Source organism: Aythya marila (assembly GCF_965140915.1).
Source record: "Aythya marila genome assembly, chromosome: Z".
Taxonomy (NCBI): domain Eukaryota; kingdom Metazoa; phylum Chordata; class Aves; order Anseriformes; family Anatidae; genus Aythya; species Aythya marila.
Genome location: NC_139080.1, coordinates 62,525,650 through 62,540,226, shown reverse-complemented (window position 1 = coordinate 62,540,226; position 14,577 = coordinate 62,525,650). Strand labels below are relative to the sequence as shown.

The following is a 14,577-nucleotide window of genomic DNA, read 5'->3' as shown; positions in this document are numbered from 1 at the left end:
GAGCAGACCTCTTCAATTAGACCACATGTAGGTGCAGTTAAAAGTTTTAGACCTGTGCTGACTCCAGAAAAAAAAAAAAAAAAGAAAAAAAAAAAAAAAAAGGTTTACACACACATTTTACGGACATTACAATGTTTGGCAACATGTTAGCTTTGAAAAATGTGCAAGTTCATCCACAATGACAATTTACCTTCATGGAAACAGATCAAAACAACAGTGTTGTTCACTAGCGTATTATAATATATTCTCCAAATTAGAAACATCAAACTATTTTCCCAGTCTAACTGTGTCCACTTTAAATGCTATACCCACTGTTTGTGGTCCATATATTTTTATTTTCTCCTTGCCCTTCAGTTGTAACCCTTTAGACTGAAAAATAAAAATATAAAACAACAACAACAAAAAAAAAAGGAGAAATAAAAACACCACAGAAGCAACTGCCTAACAAAATTTTAATCAAAGAATCTATTTATGGTGTGTTGGGGGAGCATAAGACATGCATTTAATAATTAGTTTAACCTTATTAAGTCTCTGCTCATCCCTTGAGTTGTGCTATGATAGCCCACTGCATACACTGCTCAAGTATTTCACTTGGCAAGCTATCCAATACTATATAAGTAACACTCTACACTGAAAAATAAGGAGTGCTAACGTGAAAGGAATTCTCATACATGCCTGTTGCATAAAAGTGTAGTGTTAAGATCTAACACTTTATTTTGTTTTTCCAAATCAATCCTAAATATCTTAGGGGTATGGAAACTACCCTCAGCAAATCAGAAATGCTGAATTTTACATTCATGCTTCTTCAAGAGGCATATTTAAGAAAGGTCCACAACTCCTCAGATACAAATTCAGTCCAACCATGAAGAAAATTAAAGCATCTTGCTGTTTTCCCTCACTTTTGTTTTCCTTCTCTTAAGTTCGAGATGCATTATGTTAGAGGAACATTGTGAAAGAACAATACTGGTACAAACGCAGACTATTTTCAACATGAAGCTCTACTATCTGCTGCGGCAATATACCTCACAGATTGTTTTCTTTAGCACTTAATTGCCATATATCAATATTGTTGCTTGTTCCTTTATCACTGAATAAAAGCTCTTCACAATTTTTCCATAATCTTCTACAACCTCCATCTCATCTCTTCAGTCTCTTTACACAGCCCAGCTCTCATACAAGCTAAATTCCCATTCTACTATCACCTTGTATGTGCAGTGGCCTCTCAGCTTAATATTCAAAAAGCCATGGAGTACCTCAGATTTTCCAAGCACCAAAAGTAATATTTAGAAGTCAATTAATAGTTCAGAACTGAACTTCAAAAACAGCATTCATTTAACATAGTATGTTAGTACAAGACAATGAAAAACATCAACACCGATTTTAAACTAGTTAATCACACCCTTGGTGATCACTCAGAAAAGCACTAAAAGCTACAGCAGAAGACTGCAACAATTACCTGATTTCAATAGAAGACATACCTAAGTAACACGTCTTTTCATCTACCACATATATCCTGCTCTCAGCAAAGCTTCATTTACATAACTTTTAAAAAAAAAAAAAAAAAAAAGTTTGGTTCCCTTAAGCTGATTTTTAACTTACCTCTCTAGCAGCACAGTCATGAGGAGCCTCTTCTTTATTTACTTTCCCTTTTGGAAATCCCCAGCCAGACTTTGCTAAATAGCCCTGAACCAAAAGAACCTGCAAAATACAGTAAAGACATCTGTCAATACAGACTGTTCTAATTGATTTCTATTAATTCTCTTCCCTTCGCTGTCCTCTGCTTCCGACCCCCCAGAACAGTGACTTCAGCCTGGAGGAGGAACCCATTAGGTTTTCTGTGTTCTAGCAAAAACTGCAGATTTTTATTTTTTTAATGAAATCATGTAACTCCGAATAAAGAAGCAAAACTGAATAGGAAAGCAAGCAGAAGAGACTGTCTTCTATATCTTATTCCCATATTCTATTTTTGTACACACTCAGTGTCAAATATCTGTCATTTTTTTGTGAATCTGAAGTGTGCACTTTTTTTTTTTTAACCAGAAAACAAACGTAAACTACAAAATTACAAAATGTAAAGTACAAAGATTACTTTTGCCAGCACACGCCATCCTCCCCCCAGCTCTTCGAAACTATATTCATATTTACATTACATTTACATATTTACATATTCATACTTACATTTTCAAGTGTCTCATCAAGAATAATTGCACCATAGGTTGGCACTCCCATTTTATATTCCTTCCACTCGTCTAAAACCTTTTGTACGTCTTCACCTTGAGGCAGTAAAAAAGGGCAGTGATTGAAGAGTACAGCAGCAGTCAAGGAAGCTAAACTTGGGTAACCAATCACTGGCAGTTAAACAAAAGATAGCCGTTCCAGTATTTACAATAACCACGCACTATCCTCCTAGTACTTTCACATGCAACATCTTGTAAGTTGGAAGTATCATGGAAAATCCGTTACCAAAATCAAAAGTTAAAAAAGCATTAATTGAGTAATTTGGCAATTCTAATGCAAGCCAATTAAAAGATGAAAAAAAGACGGTGCTTGTTTGAAAGTGTCTTCTAATTTTGAAGAAAAGATATCCACATAACTGCTGTTTTAAATGTGTTAGTCTTAAAAATTTTTACATTTTGAAACTAATGGGAGACAAAAATACTCTCTCTCTTGGTTTAAGTGGAGAAATTTTTGCACAATCATTTGTTAGTCTACTGTGCAGAAACCATTCTTAAGCATTTCCTATTTTAAAACTATTTTTAATGGCATCATGTTACAGAAATCTAAATTTAATACACTTTATCAAAACTCACCACACAGAGAAAATAAGAACAGAACTTTTATAACTCTAAAATTTCAAAGGGAATCTACAAAAGCTTTAAAACAAAGAAGAAAGTTACTATATTATATACAAAACTATACTGCCAATAAGAAACATTCAAACATTCATTAGTAGTGTACACAAGACACTGCAGCAGAACTAACATTTTTTAGCAAATGTAAGCCAGAGAGCAAAAGATATAATGAATGAATATTATCTGTCTTACTGTATTTTTCCTGCACAGCCTACGACTGCCAGAGAAATTATGCTGATCTGAAAACTGTTATAATCTAAAAAATCTACTTTAAAAAATAACCACATAACATCAAAAAGAAAAAAAAAAAAAAGAAATAAATCACATTTCTACAGTTCACTGTTAAAGTAGAATTTCATTATCAAACTAACAAGGAATATTTTGGTTAGTGAAAGCAGAGGTATCATGAAAATTAGAAGCAGCACCCAGTCCCACATCAATGAGAAAAGCTTACCAATAAAACAATTACTGGATGTTGGCATGAAATTTACTTTATGAGCTTTTCCCCCATGAGGACTACATTGTCTAAGTTTTATCAGGCCTTTTGAACAATAAAAAAAAGCGGAAGTTAACCATATGAATTTAGTAGTCATATGTCCTTTCTCCTGCCAACAGAACAGTTTCTAGCAGCATCTTTTTGTGACACAAATACATGCAGCTACCCATCAGGGAACACATACCATCTTCAGCTTAATATTTACATCAGCATTTCCTTGGAAAGAGATTAAATAAAGGAGAGAAAACACCACGAAGAGCTCCAGCACCTCATCTTTGAAGCCCACCTGCTCTGTCAAACTGCAGCCATAAGGAAAAATCCTCAGAGAAATTACCTGTTTTCCACAGTCTTAAGCCAAATGAGAATCATCTCTTCTATGGATGCCACAAAATTATGAAAGCAATGAAGAGATAAAAATCATAAATCCAGCAATAGTACTTTTTAATCATTAACACATGAACTGTCATTTTCCTGCTGCAGGTATAAAGTTTTGTTAACAATATTCAGTTTATACTTCGACCACTGAGACAGAAAACAATCACAGTAATAAAAAGGATATCAGCTTTCGCAAAATCTCTTATCCCACACTGAGGTAATCCTGGTGTGTTTTGCATGTAGAAATCCAAGTAAAACCAATGGGCAAGTTCAATCTGAAAGCATACTCTGATTGCATTGTCTCTCTCTTCGCTTGGAATGTGCAAAATAAATCGACTGCCAAGAAATTAAAAAAAAAAAAATAAAAGCATGATTAGCCAAGTCTATTGATTTAAACAAATCTGAAAACAAAAATGCATTACAGCAGTGGAATTCCTGATCCATTAACACAGCACAACAGATCTTCCTGGAGGTCTGGATAGCAAAAGTTTTTTCTTAAGAAAATAAAACTTTGAACATCAAGAAAGAAAATGGATCGTGATGTTCTTCTACAAAAATCAATTACAAGGAACTAAGTAAATTAAGTACTGTGAAAACAGGGAGGGGAAGGACAGCCTATGTGAACAGCTACAAGAATGAAAACATTTTTAAATGTCCAGTGAAGAACATCTGCGAACTCTTGATAACAAGTCTATACATTTCTTCTGGATACAAGTTAAACACAGATGTCTATTTTCACTGAAAAACACAGTGAACTATTAATTCACACAAGTTTTAAAACTCAGTATGGTCCCATTAGTTTTCTCAATCTGGAACAGAAAGTGGACAGTTGGTTTATTTTTCAAGCCTGCTTTATGTTTCAGCCCAGATACTGGCACACACAGTTCCAGAGATGAGCAGATGAGTAGCAATACTCTGTGATGGCTCATTTTGTTTACACAGTTAAACTTTATTTATCAATTCTAAGATCAAGAATAAAATAATTTTCCTTTTGGAGATTTATGGTCACTCACCCGACTGAACTTAAACTATTTGACAGTGCTGTTTTAAACTCAACTCCTGAGGTTAAAAAAAAAAAAAAAAAGGCCTGTAATATCTTTGCCAGAAGTGACAACACTTCAGACATCTTTACTTAAAATTTACAAGCGTAAGTCGTTAAGGAATGCCATGAGCAGCCTCCTCCTCCACCAGCTGTGGCCAAGGATGCACTCCTGCCCAGCCCAGAGCCCTCGGCCCTTTCCTGTTTTCGGGCTCAGCAGGTAGTGAGGCCAAGCACCTGTCCCAGAGCCCATGAGGTGGCCAGCCACATAGGCAGCCCCAGACAGTGCACCTGCAACAGGACCCAGTCCCTGAGGGGCAGGACCCTGTCCCTGAGGGGCACTGCACCATCCCCTCCAGCCCTGGGGCTGGTAGAGCCAGCAGGCCCTGGTGCAGGCCCACAGACAACATCCCGAGATCTGCAGGACACAGACATTGCACATCGTCCTCCCACAGCCTGACACAGCCCCTCTGCCCCTTGCCCTGCGGGGCGCTCGGCAGGGCCAGACAGCGATGGGCCCTCCCGATGCCGATGCCAGGACCCTGCTCCCTCTCCGCACCTCACCAGGGGCTGGGGCTTGCAGCACACCCACCTGTGCCACAGCGTGCAGACGGTGGAGGAAAGACTGAGCACAACACAAGAAGACAGGACAGACTGTGCCCATCAGGTGCAGGGCTCTGCCAGGCAGTCACACTGACGGCCCTGTTTCACACCCCTCCTGCCCACCCGTGCTTTGCAGGTCCCCCCGTGGGTCCGTACGGCTCCGTCAGCCGTGAGGTCCAGCCTGATCTCCCTGGAAGCAGGGCCTGTAGTTTCTCAACAGCCCGTCAGCCACTGCAACCAAGGGGTTTGTTTCTTGTCACCGTCTCCATTTTTCTCTTCCTAGAAAGAGAGCCTGCGTCTCTGTATATTTTTGTTATTGGTTTCCCCCCTTTCCCCTTCTTTCCTGATTGACAGGTTCCCACTCAGACCACTGGAATAAACACTGTCACTTTCTCATGGCCTCATCAGTTAGTGAGACTGATCAGATTTGGTTCTCATTGCTGCCCCTCTTATCACTTGCCTGTCTGGTTTGTGTCCCAGTGTGCTTTATTTATGGATTCCTCCTTTGCTCATTATCCTTTGCATTGAAAAAAGTCCTTGACCAGATACTCTTACATGAATAGCCTTATTCAATTCAACAAGAATATTTTCCTCTTTGGCAATTTTTGTGCTGTAAATAACAGCCACGCTGCTCCCTTCTTGAAGGCTCTATTACTGCTGAAAACATTCCATACATATAAAGCTGTGGTAGCTCAAAGTTGTTGTTTTTATTTTTTTAAGCCTATTTTACATCATAACTAGTAGATGCTTTCTTACACTGCAGCTAACATTAATCTGAAGATACAATACACAGAAGTTCTTAATTCCGCTTGGGTACTACATGTCAGCCCTGGCAATAAAAGCAAAAACAATGAAGAATACTACTTACAAATCGAAAAGCTAACTTTTCTAGAGTAAGTGAAGTCCAACAACAGGCACTTCAAAGTGTCACGGGGCTGCCCCGTGCCGACACAGCCGGTTCCAGGCAGCTCCAGCAGCCTCACTGCAGAGCACGGCCAGGCCCTGCAGCTGAGATGGCAGCACCTTGGGGAAACGGGTTTGAGTAAGAGGGAAAATGCTGGACAGGCAGAGGAGGAGAGGAGAAAACAAGTCTGCAAGAGCTGCACAAACTGCAAGTTCAGAGTGAAGGGGCAGAGGACAGGCCAGGTGCCCGCCCTGCAGCCCACTAGTAAGTAGAGCAGCAGGATGCTTCCTATGTGTGAATAGAAATGTTGTTTTTGCAGAGTTACATCGCTTAACAGTAAGGAATCTGGTACTGCGATATGCTTGCAGTGATAAGAAAACTTAGCAGGCGACCTGGTAAAATGCAGACAACCAGACTCCTCAGAATAATTAGGTGAATATCACGGTGTCAAGCCAAGTCAGATAAGTGAAGAAACATTACACCACTTCAAACAGTAAAAACGTCAAAAGATTTGAAATTTAACAGGCTGGCAACCGCAGGACATGTGTAGTCTGTGAAGCATCGGATAGATTGTTAACCTGGATTACCCACTCAGTGGGGAAACAGGGGAGGGTCCTGTCATCAAAGGGTATATAAACTGTTTTGGAGCTAGTAGAGGCGCTCCTGCTTGTGGGGCACCTGCCATTGCAACAGTGAATAAATTACTACTTCACTGAGACCCTCACCTGAGCATAAGTTATTGGCTACGGTGTGTTTCTCACAATCTGGGGGCTCGTCCCGGATCCAGTCACCTGCCGGGGAGCCCCACCGCCGCAGCAGCAGGAAGGCATGCCCCGCTGATTTCAGCGGTCCTGTGCATCCACAGTGGTGGTTCTGCGGAGAGCTGACAGAGGGCCCAGGGCCCGAGACTGGTTACAGAGGCAGGATCCTTGGAGTAGTGGGGAAGGGAAGAAGGTAGGCACTCTGGGTTTAAGAATTGATCCGGTAACTCTGAGCACAGACCAAGGTAAGAAATATTAAGTATTGCCTTGGGGGTCAGCTGAGACTCTGTGTGATGTGTGAGTGAGATGTATTTCTGTGGAGTCCTGATCCGTGGAGTCCGGTTCTGTGGCTCCGCGAGGGGCACGGCCAGAGACGGATAAAGCGTGAGATAAGGGAGAGAAAGGAAGAGTCTCTGGAAATTTGGTGTACGGTGAGCCCTTGCACAGGGAAGTGCTTGGCAGTACACCCCCATCTTCCAGGATCAGAACATGAGTGTGTGGTACCCCGCGGGAGGGAAATCTCTGTAGCAGCACACTGACAAGGGCTAGGAAAAATGGGACATATGACTTCCAGGGGACAGGGAGATGTCCCTGGGGGAGTGCCTACCAACAGGTCTTTCCGAAGAACAGTAAGAAACTGGAAAAATAATCTCAAAATTAGAGGAGACGATAAAAGAAAAAAAAAAAAGGCTAAATATTGTGTATCAGTCTGGACAAAAGAACCAATTAAGGAAACAGCAGTATTTTGGCCAAAATACGGGTCTGATTTGAGGACCCCAACAGCCTAGCTGAACAATTAGACCAGTTTCTAGGGCCTGACTTATACTCGGGGGGGGGGGGAGGAATTATGTCTATAAGTATGTTGTTTACAGGGAAAGAAATGGGAATGATCAGGAGGAGAGCTGCTATACAAGAATGGGAAAGAGCTCATCCTCCAGGACCAGGGGTCATACCGGCAGGGCAGAAATACCCACTTGCCGTCCTGGCTGGAATAATAATAGTGTGCAACACAGAAATGAGAGACTTGGGGTCAGAATGAGAAAGTACTCGGGGGTGAGTCCTAAGGGCCTGGTATCCCAAGGGCACTTGGAAGTTCATTTTGTGATTAAAGCCTGGCAAGATACACAGAAAATGCTCCAGAAGGTGGGGGGATGTTGTGAACAGTCACTGGGGGGCTCTCCTGAGGCAGGCCCTGAAGGTGTGTGCCAGGAGGGGAGATGAGAAGGAAAAGCAGAGAGCGACAGTAATGGTAGTGACAGTGCAGTGGGTAGTGAGGCAGAGGGTTGGAGAAAGAGGAAGAAAATCTTCAGGGGGAATCAGGGCCAGGATAGAAAGGAGAGGAAGAGAGATGAAGGAATGGCAGGCAAGGAAGGCTGCCTGTGCTGCTGCCTGAATCCTAGCAGGGACTGGCTTTGATGTTTTGTGTGGCCAGGCTGGCCACTTCAAATAGGAATATCCTGAGTGTAAGAAGGAGGAAAGAAGGAAAATGGGATGAAATATGGTATACTGGTATTTTGTTTCTGCATCCTGGAGGGAGAAAGGTATGGAATTGAGTTGGCCAATGACTGAGCCTTTGGTGAAAGTACAGGCTGGAGGAAGACAGAAGTGTTAAAAAGGGTTACTGAAGGTGTTAAAGGTGTGGTATGTAGTGTCTGACAGAGCTGTCTGAAGTTGAGTGTGCAGGGAAAGAGGATGTAGGCATTATCTAAGTACCAGTCTGGAAGTTTTGGTATCTTTGCTGTGGTGTTTGGTCAGTTTCCCAAGTATCAGGAAGCGGTGGGGGGGGGGACATCCTGCTCCACCAGGGGCCTCTCCACAGGCTGCAGGAGGGCTTTGGCTCCGGCGCCTGGAGCGCCTCCTCCCCGTCCTTCTGCGCTGACTGTGGTGTCTGCGGGGAGGTTTCTGGCTCCTGGCCCTCCCAGCTGCTGTTGAGCAGCAGGTTTGTGTTTGTTTGTTTGTTTTCGTGGATGTGCTCTCACAGAGGCACAGACTGTGTCGCTCATGGCTTGGCTCTGGGCAGCAGCAGGCCCCCTTGGGGCCAGATGCAATTGTCCATCTGCCACAGGGAGGCGTCTGGATTTTTCTCATGGGGGCTGCCACTGCAGCCCCCCCCCCCCAAAACCTTGCCACCGAACCCAATACACTGGGGCAGCTAGGTCATTACTGGCCTGTAAAGCATCAGGGATTAAATTAACTAACGAAACCCTAAATGTGATGGGGGTAGAAGAGGCTGGGATGACAGTGCCACTTTGGGGGGATACCAAGCTGAGACTAGTGAGAGAGGGAGTTAGGAGAATACAATAAAAGAATTTACTACCTTTTTAGAAAAGGGGGGACTGAGAGAGGGAGTTAGGAGAATCTTATCAAGTAGCGATAGAGCACTGACGGCATTAAATTAGGATGCTATTTAGTCTCTTTGCTAACTATGGTGTGTTGTGCAAATTAACTAAATCAAGAAGCCTTGGGCCCCTTACCAAGGTCTGTCTCATAATAAGAGTGTGAGCCTCTCTTAAGAAACTGGCAGAAACTGGTCCTGCGGATGGACAAGAGCCAAGGAGCAACTGAGCCTGTGCAAAGACAAGAGGTCAGCTGGTGGTGATGAGGAAGAGTCATCAATCTTCATCCCCACGACCCCCGGCACCCACCACCAGAACACACTGCGCAAGCGCAGATGGGAGGAGTTTATGGAAATGACTCCTTGGAGCTAATTTTAATACGAAGTGGGGACGGGTTATGAGTTTGTATAGGCATACTGTGAAACTTCATGCATATGTAACTCTTTCCTGCATATAGCCGAGGCAAGTTGCTGCGTCAGGCGTGCACAACGTTGGCGGGACTGCCCCCCTGCTGCCCAGCGCTGAACAAACACACCTACTGTACAGTCCTACTGACTGCGGAGTCCATTTTCCATGAGTCACTAGGGGATAAAATGATCACTGGGCAATTATTGTATGTACCCAAGGCACAGACCAACTTGTTGGGAAGGGATTTGATGATTAAATTGGGCATTCAAATAGTAAACTGTTACACTGGAATAACTGTTATTAATGGAGTGTTCTTAGGCCCTGAGAGTAAAGATACATTCACCTCTGACTGGAAAGACCCTGAAATGGGGGCGGAAGCAACAGTACAGGTGGACAGTTTTACCTCAGGGGTTTACAGGGCCACCGATTTATTTGGGCAAGTTCTAGAACAGATTTTGCAGCAATTGCAACCTCCCGAGGAGGTACTACTGTTACAAATAAGTGGATGATTTTTTATTGTCAGGACAGGAGAAAAGAGTTGTGAAGGAAGCTACTAACAAGCTATTCAACTTTCTGGGAAAGCAGGGCTTGGGAGTATTGAAAAATAAATTACAACATGTAGAAAGAGAAGTCAGGTATTTAAGGCATTTAATGTCTGAAGGAAAATGAAGAGTAAAGCCAGAGAGGATTCAGGGAATTGTTGAAAATTAAGAAAGAACTAAAAAGTTTTAAAAGAAATATTTTTTTTTAAGGAATCAGGAGCCATGAAGTCTGAAGGAAAATGGATAATCCCTGATGGGAGAGAAACGCTGAATAAAGCACCAATGAGGCAAATGTTAATCGTTTTACATCAAGAGTCATTGGGAGGTGCAAGCAATGTGTGACGTTGTGCTAAGTATGTCTGTACACTTTAGTGAAGCAAATATGCAGAGAATGTACCATATGCCAAAGGGTAAATAAAAAGGTCATCCATAACCCACCTAGAGGGGGACAGGAGCCAGGGATTCGACTTTTTCAGAGTATCCAGGTAGACTTTACTGAGCTACTTGTTTGTCCTAATTGACCAAGTGACTGTATGGGTGTAAGCTTTACTGCAAGGGTTAAAGCAGGCCTTAGAGATTGGGTGGGATTTTCACTCCCCCTGACACGCCTCCTCTTCTGGGAAGGTGGAGCTAATGAACCAGACATTAAAGAAGCAATCAACTAAATTAGTGTTAGAAACCCGACTTCTTTGGGTAAAATGCTTACTCCTATAGGTTCAAACAGCACCGAGAAAGGATACAGGAATTTCACCGTACAAGATGCTGTTCGGATTGCCCTATCTGGGCAGAAGGGATGAGATACCACAATTCAAAACAAGTGAGTTTTCTTAAGAACTCTGTTCTGGAGTTGTCCTCTTCTTTGTCATCTCTCGGGATCCGTGGGCTGTTGGCTCAAACCCCACAAACCCCATTCACCACCACCACCCAGGAAGTTGGGTCCTGATTTGGACCTGGAAAGAATTAACTCTGGCCTGAGTGGGAAGGACCGTTACTGACCACTGAAACAGCCGCAAGAACTGTGGAAAAAGGCTGGACTCACTATACTCGAGTGAAGGCATCCGTCGACCCTAGTACCTGGGAGGCTGTTCCTACAGAAGACTTGCTGTAAGTTGAAATCGAAGAGAAAAATCTCATAGTGGACTCTGAGCGGGATAAAAGCTTACAATTGTAAACTAACCTTTTATTTTCACGGGTAACTAATGAGTGTGGCCTGCGAGTGAGAGAAAGGACTGACCTATAGCAAATTGAAGTGTTCCCAAGGGGCTTTTGCTCTAGTAGTACATATATCTTATTCTTTGTATTGATAATTATTTGGAAACCTGCAGGTTAAAAATAATGACAGGGAAAATTCAACTGTTAATTTTGTTTCTAAGTAATTGTAGGCCTTAGAGAAGGCCTTGATCAATTGGCAACGTGGAAAAGGCATGACCAGATAATAGTAAGACGGGATACCCCGTCAAGATATGGGTGACTGTGACAGAGGGTTATGTACCACAGTCTGTCATGTTTGATGCTTGTGAGGTGTTAGCTTGTGGAGATTTAAATGCCCAACAACAACTGAGCAGAGAGAACAAATAACTGGGAGAGACCCAACAGCTAGATTGAGAATAGCTGTATGGAAACGATCCTCTATTGCTATCAGAGAAAGGGAGAAACTCAAGGAGGAAACAGGAGAGAAAACAGGAGGCCCTCTGAAATGTGGCAGTTCAAACATTTGAGATTCAAACAGGGTATGGGGATGTGAATGCCTGGATAGAACGGGTCAAATATACCGTCCAGAGTCTCAACCGTAGCCACTGCTATGCTTGTGCCTCAGGATGACCGATTGCCAAGATAGTGCCCTTCCTGTGGGGGTGGACCAAGGATTTCCAGGGGATGTGATGTGTGATTGCATTGTACCAAGAAAAGACTGCCTGGGGAAATGAGGCCTGTAAGTCTCTCTTTGCTGTTCCTTGTGTGATAGCAATATCAGGGCTCCCCCTGCATTCTCTACAGCTATAGGTAACCATACAGCTTGCCTCTCACGGCAGGGTGTGAGTGCTGCTCAGCATCGGGGAGAATTTGCCTTGTGCTACCAAAGACTTGATGGGAAACTGCTCAAGACTGGAGATCCCCAGGGCAGATCTCTGGTGGTGCTGTGGAGGGAAGATCTTACAGCCCACCCTACCATCTAACTGGGGAGGCACTTGGGCACTTGTTCAATCAGCTATACCCTTCACCCTGGCATTTGAAAGAGAAACATCACAAATACCCAGAAGAAGTAAAAGAGGCTTAGGTGTATAATCCAATGAGAGTGTACATAGATACTAATGGGGTGCCTAGAGAAGTTTCTGATGAACATAAAGCCAAGAATCAAATTGAACATAAAGCCAGGAATCACACTTAGGAGCTACAGCCTGCGGGAAGGACCCACAGCAGAGGCAGATGGAGCAGCAGAGAGGAGCTGGGATGGACTGACCTCGAGCCCCATTCCCCATCCCTGTGCATTGCTCAGGGTGGGAAGAGGAGGCACAGATGTAGGAGTGCCTACAGGAAAGAGAGCATCAAGCCCCAGACCCTACATGAAGACACTGTACCTCCTTAAAGTACAACTCAGCAGCACAAGGCAGCATGGTGAAAAATAATGTGGACACCTGTGACATACTAAAAAAACAGGTCAGAACAGTCCTATTATTGAAGTATAAACACACATTAAACTTACTAGAACTAGAATAAATTGTAACCTAGCATTCTGTAATTCCAAAACAGCCTGAGACAAAGGCTTGAAGACATTATGTACCTGGCTTTAGTTTTCAACTTGTCTCCACACGCTGCCAAGTAACACTTAATGCTCTGAACAAGAATTGTGTTTAATTTTTTTTAGCTTAGTTTAGTAGCAGGGAAAAGCTGTTATGTAGCTTGAGAAGAAATGTTCAGGGCAAATGCATTAGACTACTGTTTTTAATCTTATTTTGTTACCCTTAGCAGAATAGTTTTGCAAGGAAAGCATTTAACAATAATCACCACCACCATTATCACCTATACTCAATCCTCAAACAGCCCCCTGAAGCTGAATTTGGAAGCCTAATTGTTATTTTCTACTGTTGGAAAAACTTGCGGCTTTTTGTTGTTGTAGTTGTTGGGGATTGCTTTTTGACAAATGCTAACTAGGGTTGCTACTAAACTGCCAAACTTTACCCTCACCAAAACACACCACTGCACCAAGGCTGCAAGGCAAACTTTTTGAACAGACTTGCCCAGTTAGTTACATTGTCACAAATCCTGCCTAAGAACATAACACAGACACATCTCAACGTTAACCCATCTCAAACCTGAGTTACTTAAAGTGACGGCAGACAACAGAAATGCGGATACTTATCCCAGTTAACTGTACAATTGAATGGTATTTGGCACTGTAGTGGGTTTACGTGGCAAGGTTTTGGTAGCAGGGAGCCATAGGGGTGGTTTCTGTGAGAAAGATCTAGAAGCTGTCCCATGTTTGGGAAGGGCCCCATTGTTTTCCAGAGCTGAGCCAATAAGCAATGTTGTTTTGCGCCTCTGTGAGAGCATATTTAAGACAGGGAAAAAACGCTGCGCCACACAGCAGCCGGGAGTGAGAAACAGCCTGCAGGTGGTCAGTGAACTTAGGAGGGGGAGAGGTGCTCCAGGCGCCGGAGCAGAAGTCCCCTGCGGCCTGTGGTGAGGACCATGGTGAAGCAGGATGTCCCCCTGCAGCCCATGGAGTACCACGGTGGAGCAGGTGGCCCTGCACCGATGGAGGCTGCCGCCTGTGGAAGACCCCTGCCGGAGCAGATTCCGGGCCGGACCTGTAGCCCGTGGAGAGGAGACCACGCAGGAGCAGGTGATCTGGCAGGAGCTGCTGCCCGTAGGGGAGCCAGGTTGGAGCAGTTTGCTCCTGAGGGATGGACCCCGTGGTACGGACCCATATCTGGAGCAGTTCTGGAAGAGCTGCTGCCTGTGGGAAGCCCACGCCGGATCAGTTCATCAAGGACTGCATCCCGTGGGTGGGACCCCACAGCACAGGGGACGAGAGTGACCGAGAAGGAGCGGCAGAGAAGAAGTGCTGTAGGCTGACCATAACCCCCATTCCCCCGTTCCCCTGCGCCGCTCGGGGGGAGGAGGTGGAAGAGGGTGGATGGGGGGGAAGGTGCTTTTGTTTTTTTTTTTTTTTCCTTTGTTTTCTCACTTCTCTCGCTTGTTAGTTGTAGGCAATAAATCTTACTATCTCCTTATGCCGAGTCTGTTTTGCCCGTTACAATAA

General features: G+C 43.7%; 1 protein-coding gene across 2 annotated transcripts in view; it reads right to left on the bottom strand.

The window, feature by feature from the left end:
* Nucleotides 1-14,577, bottom strand: part of DCP2 (decapping mRNA 2) — a 36,923-nt gene that overhangs the window by 11,754 nt on the left and 10,592 nt on the right. For both annotated transcript variants that reach the window (XM_082784245.1, XM_082784244.1), the window contains exons 2-4: nt 3,908-4,059; nt 2,179-2,306; nt 1,600-1,698 (exon numbers count right to left, since the gene is read on the bottom strand). In XM_082784245.1, the coding sequence (XP_082640371.1) occupies nt 1,600-1,698; nt 2,179-2,306; nt 3,908-4,059 (379 nt within the window). The remainder of the gene's footprint in view (nt 1-1,599; nt 1,699-2,178; nt 2,307-3,907; nt 4,060-14,577) is intronic.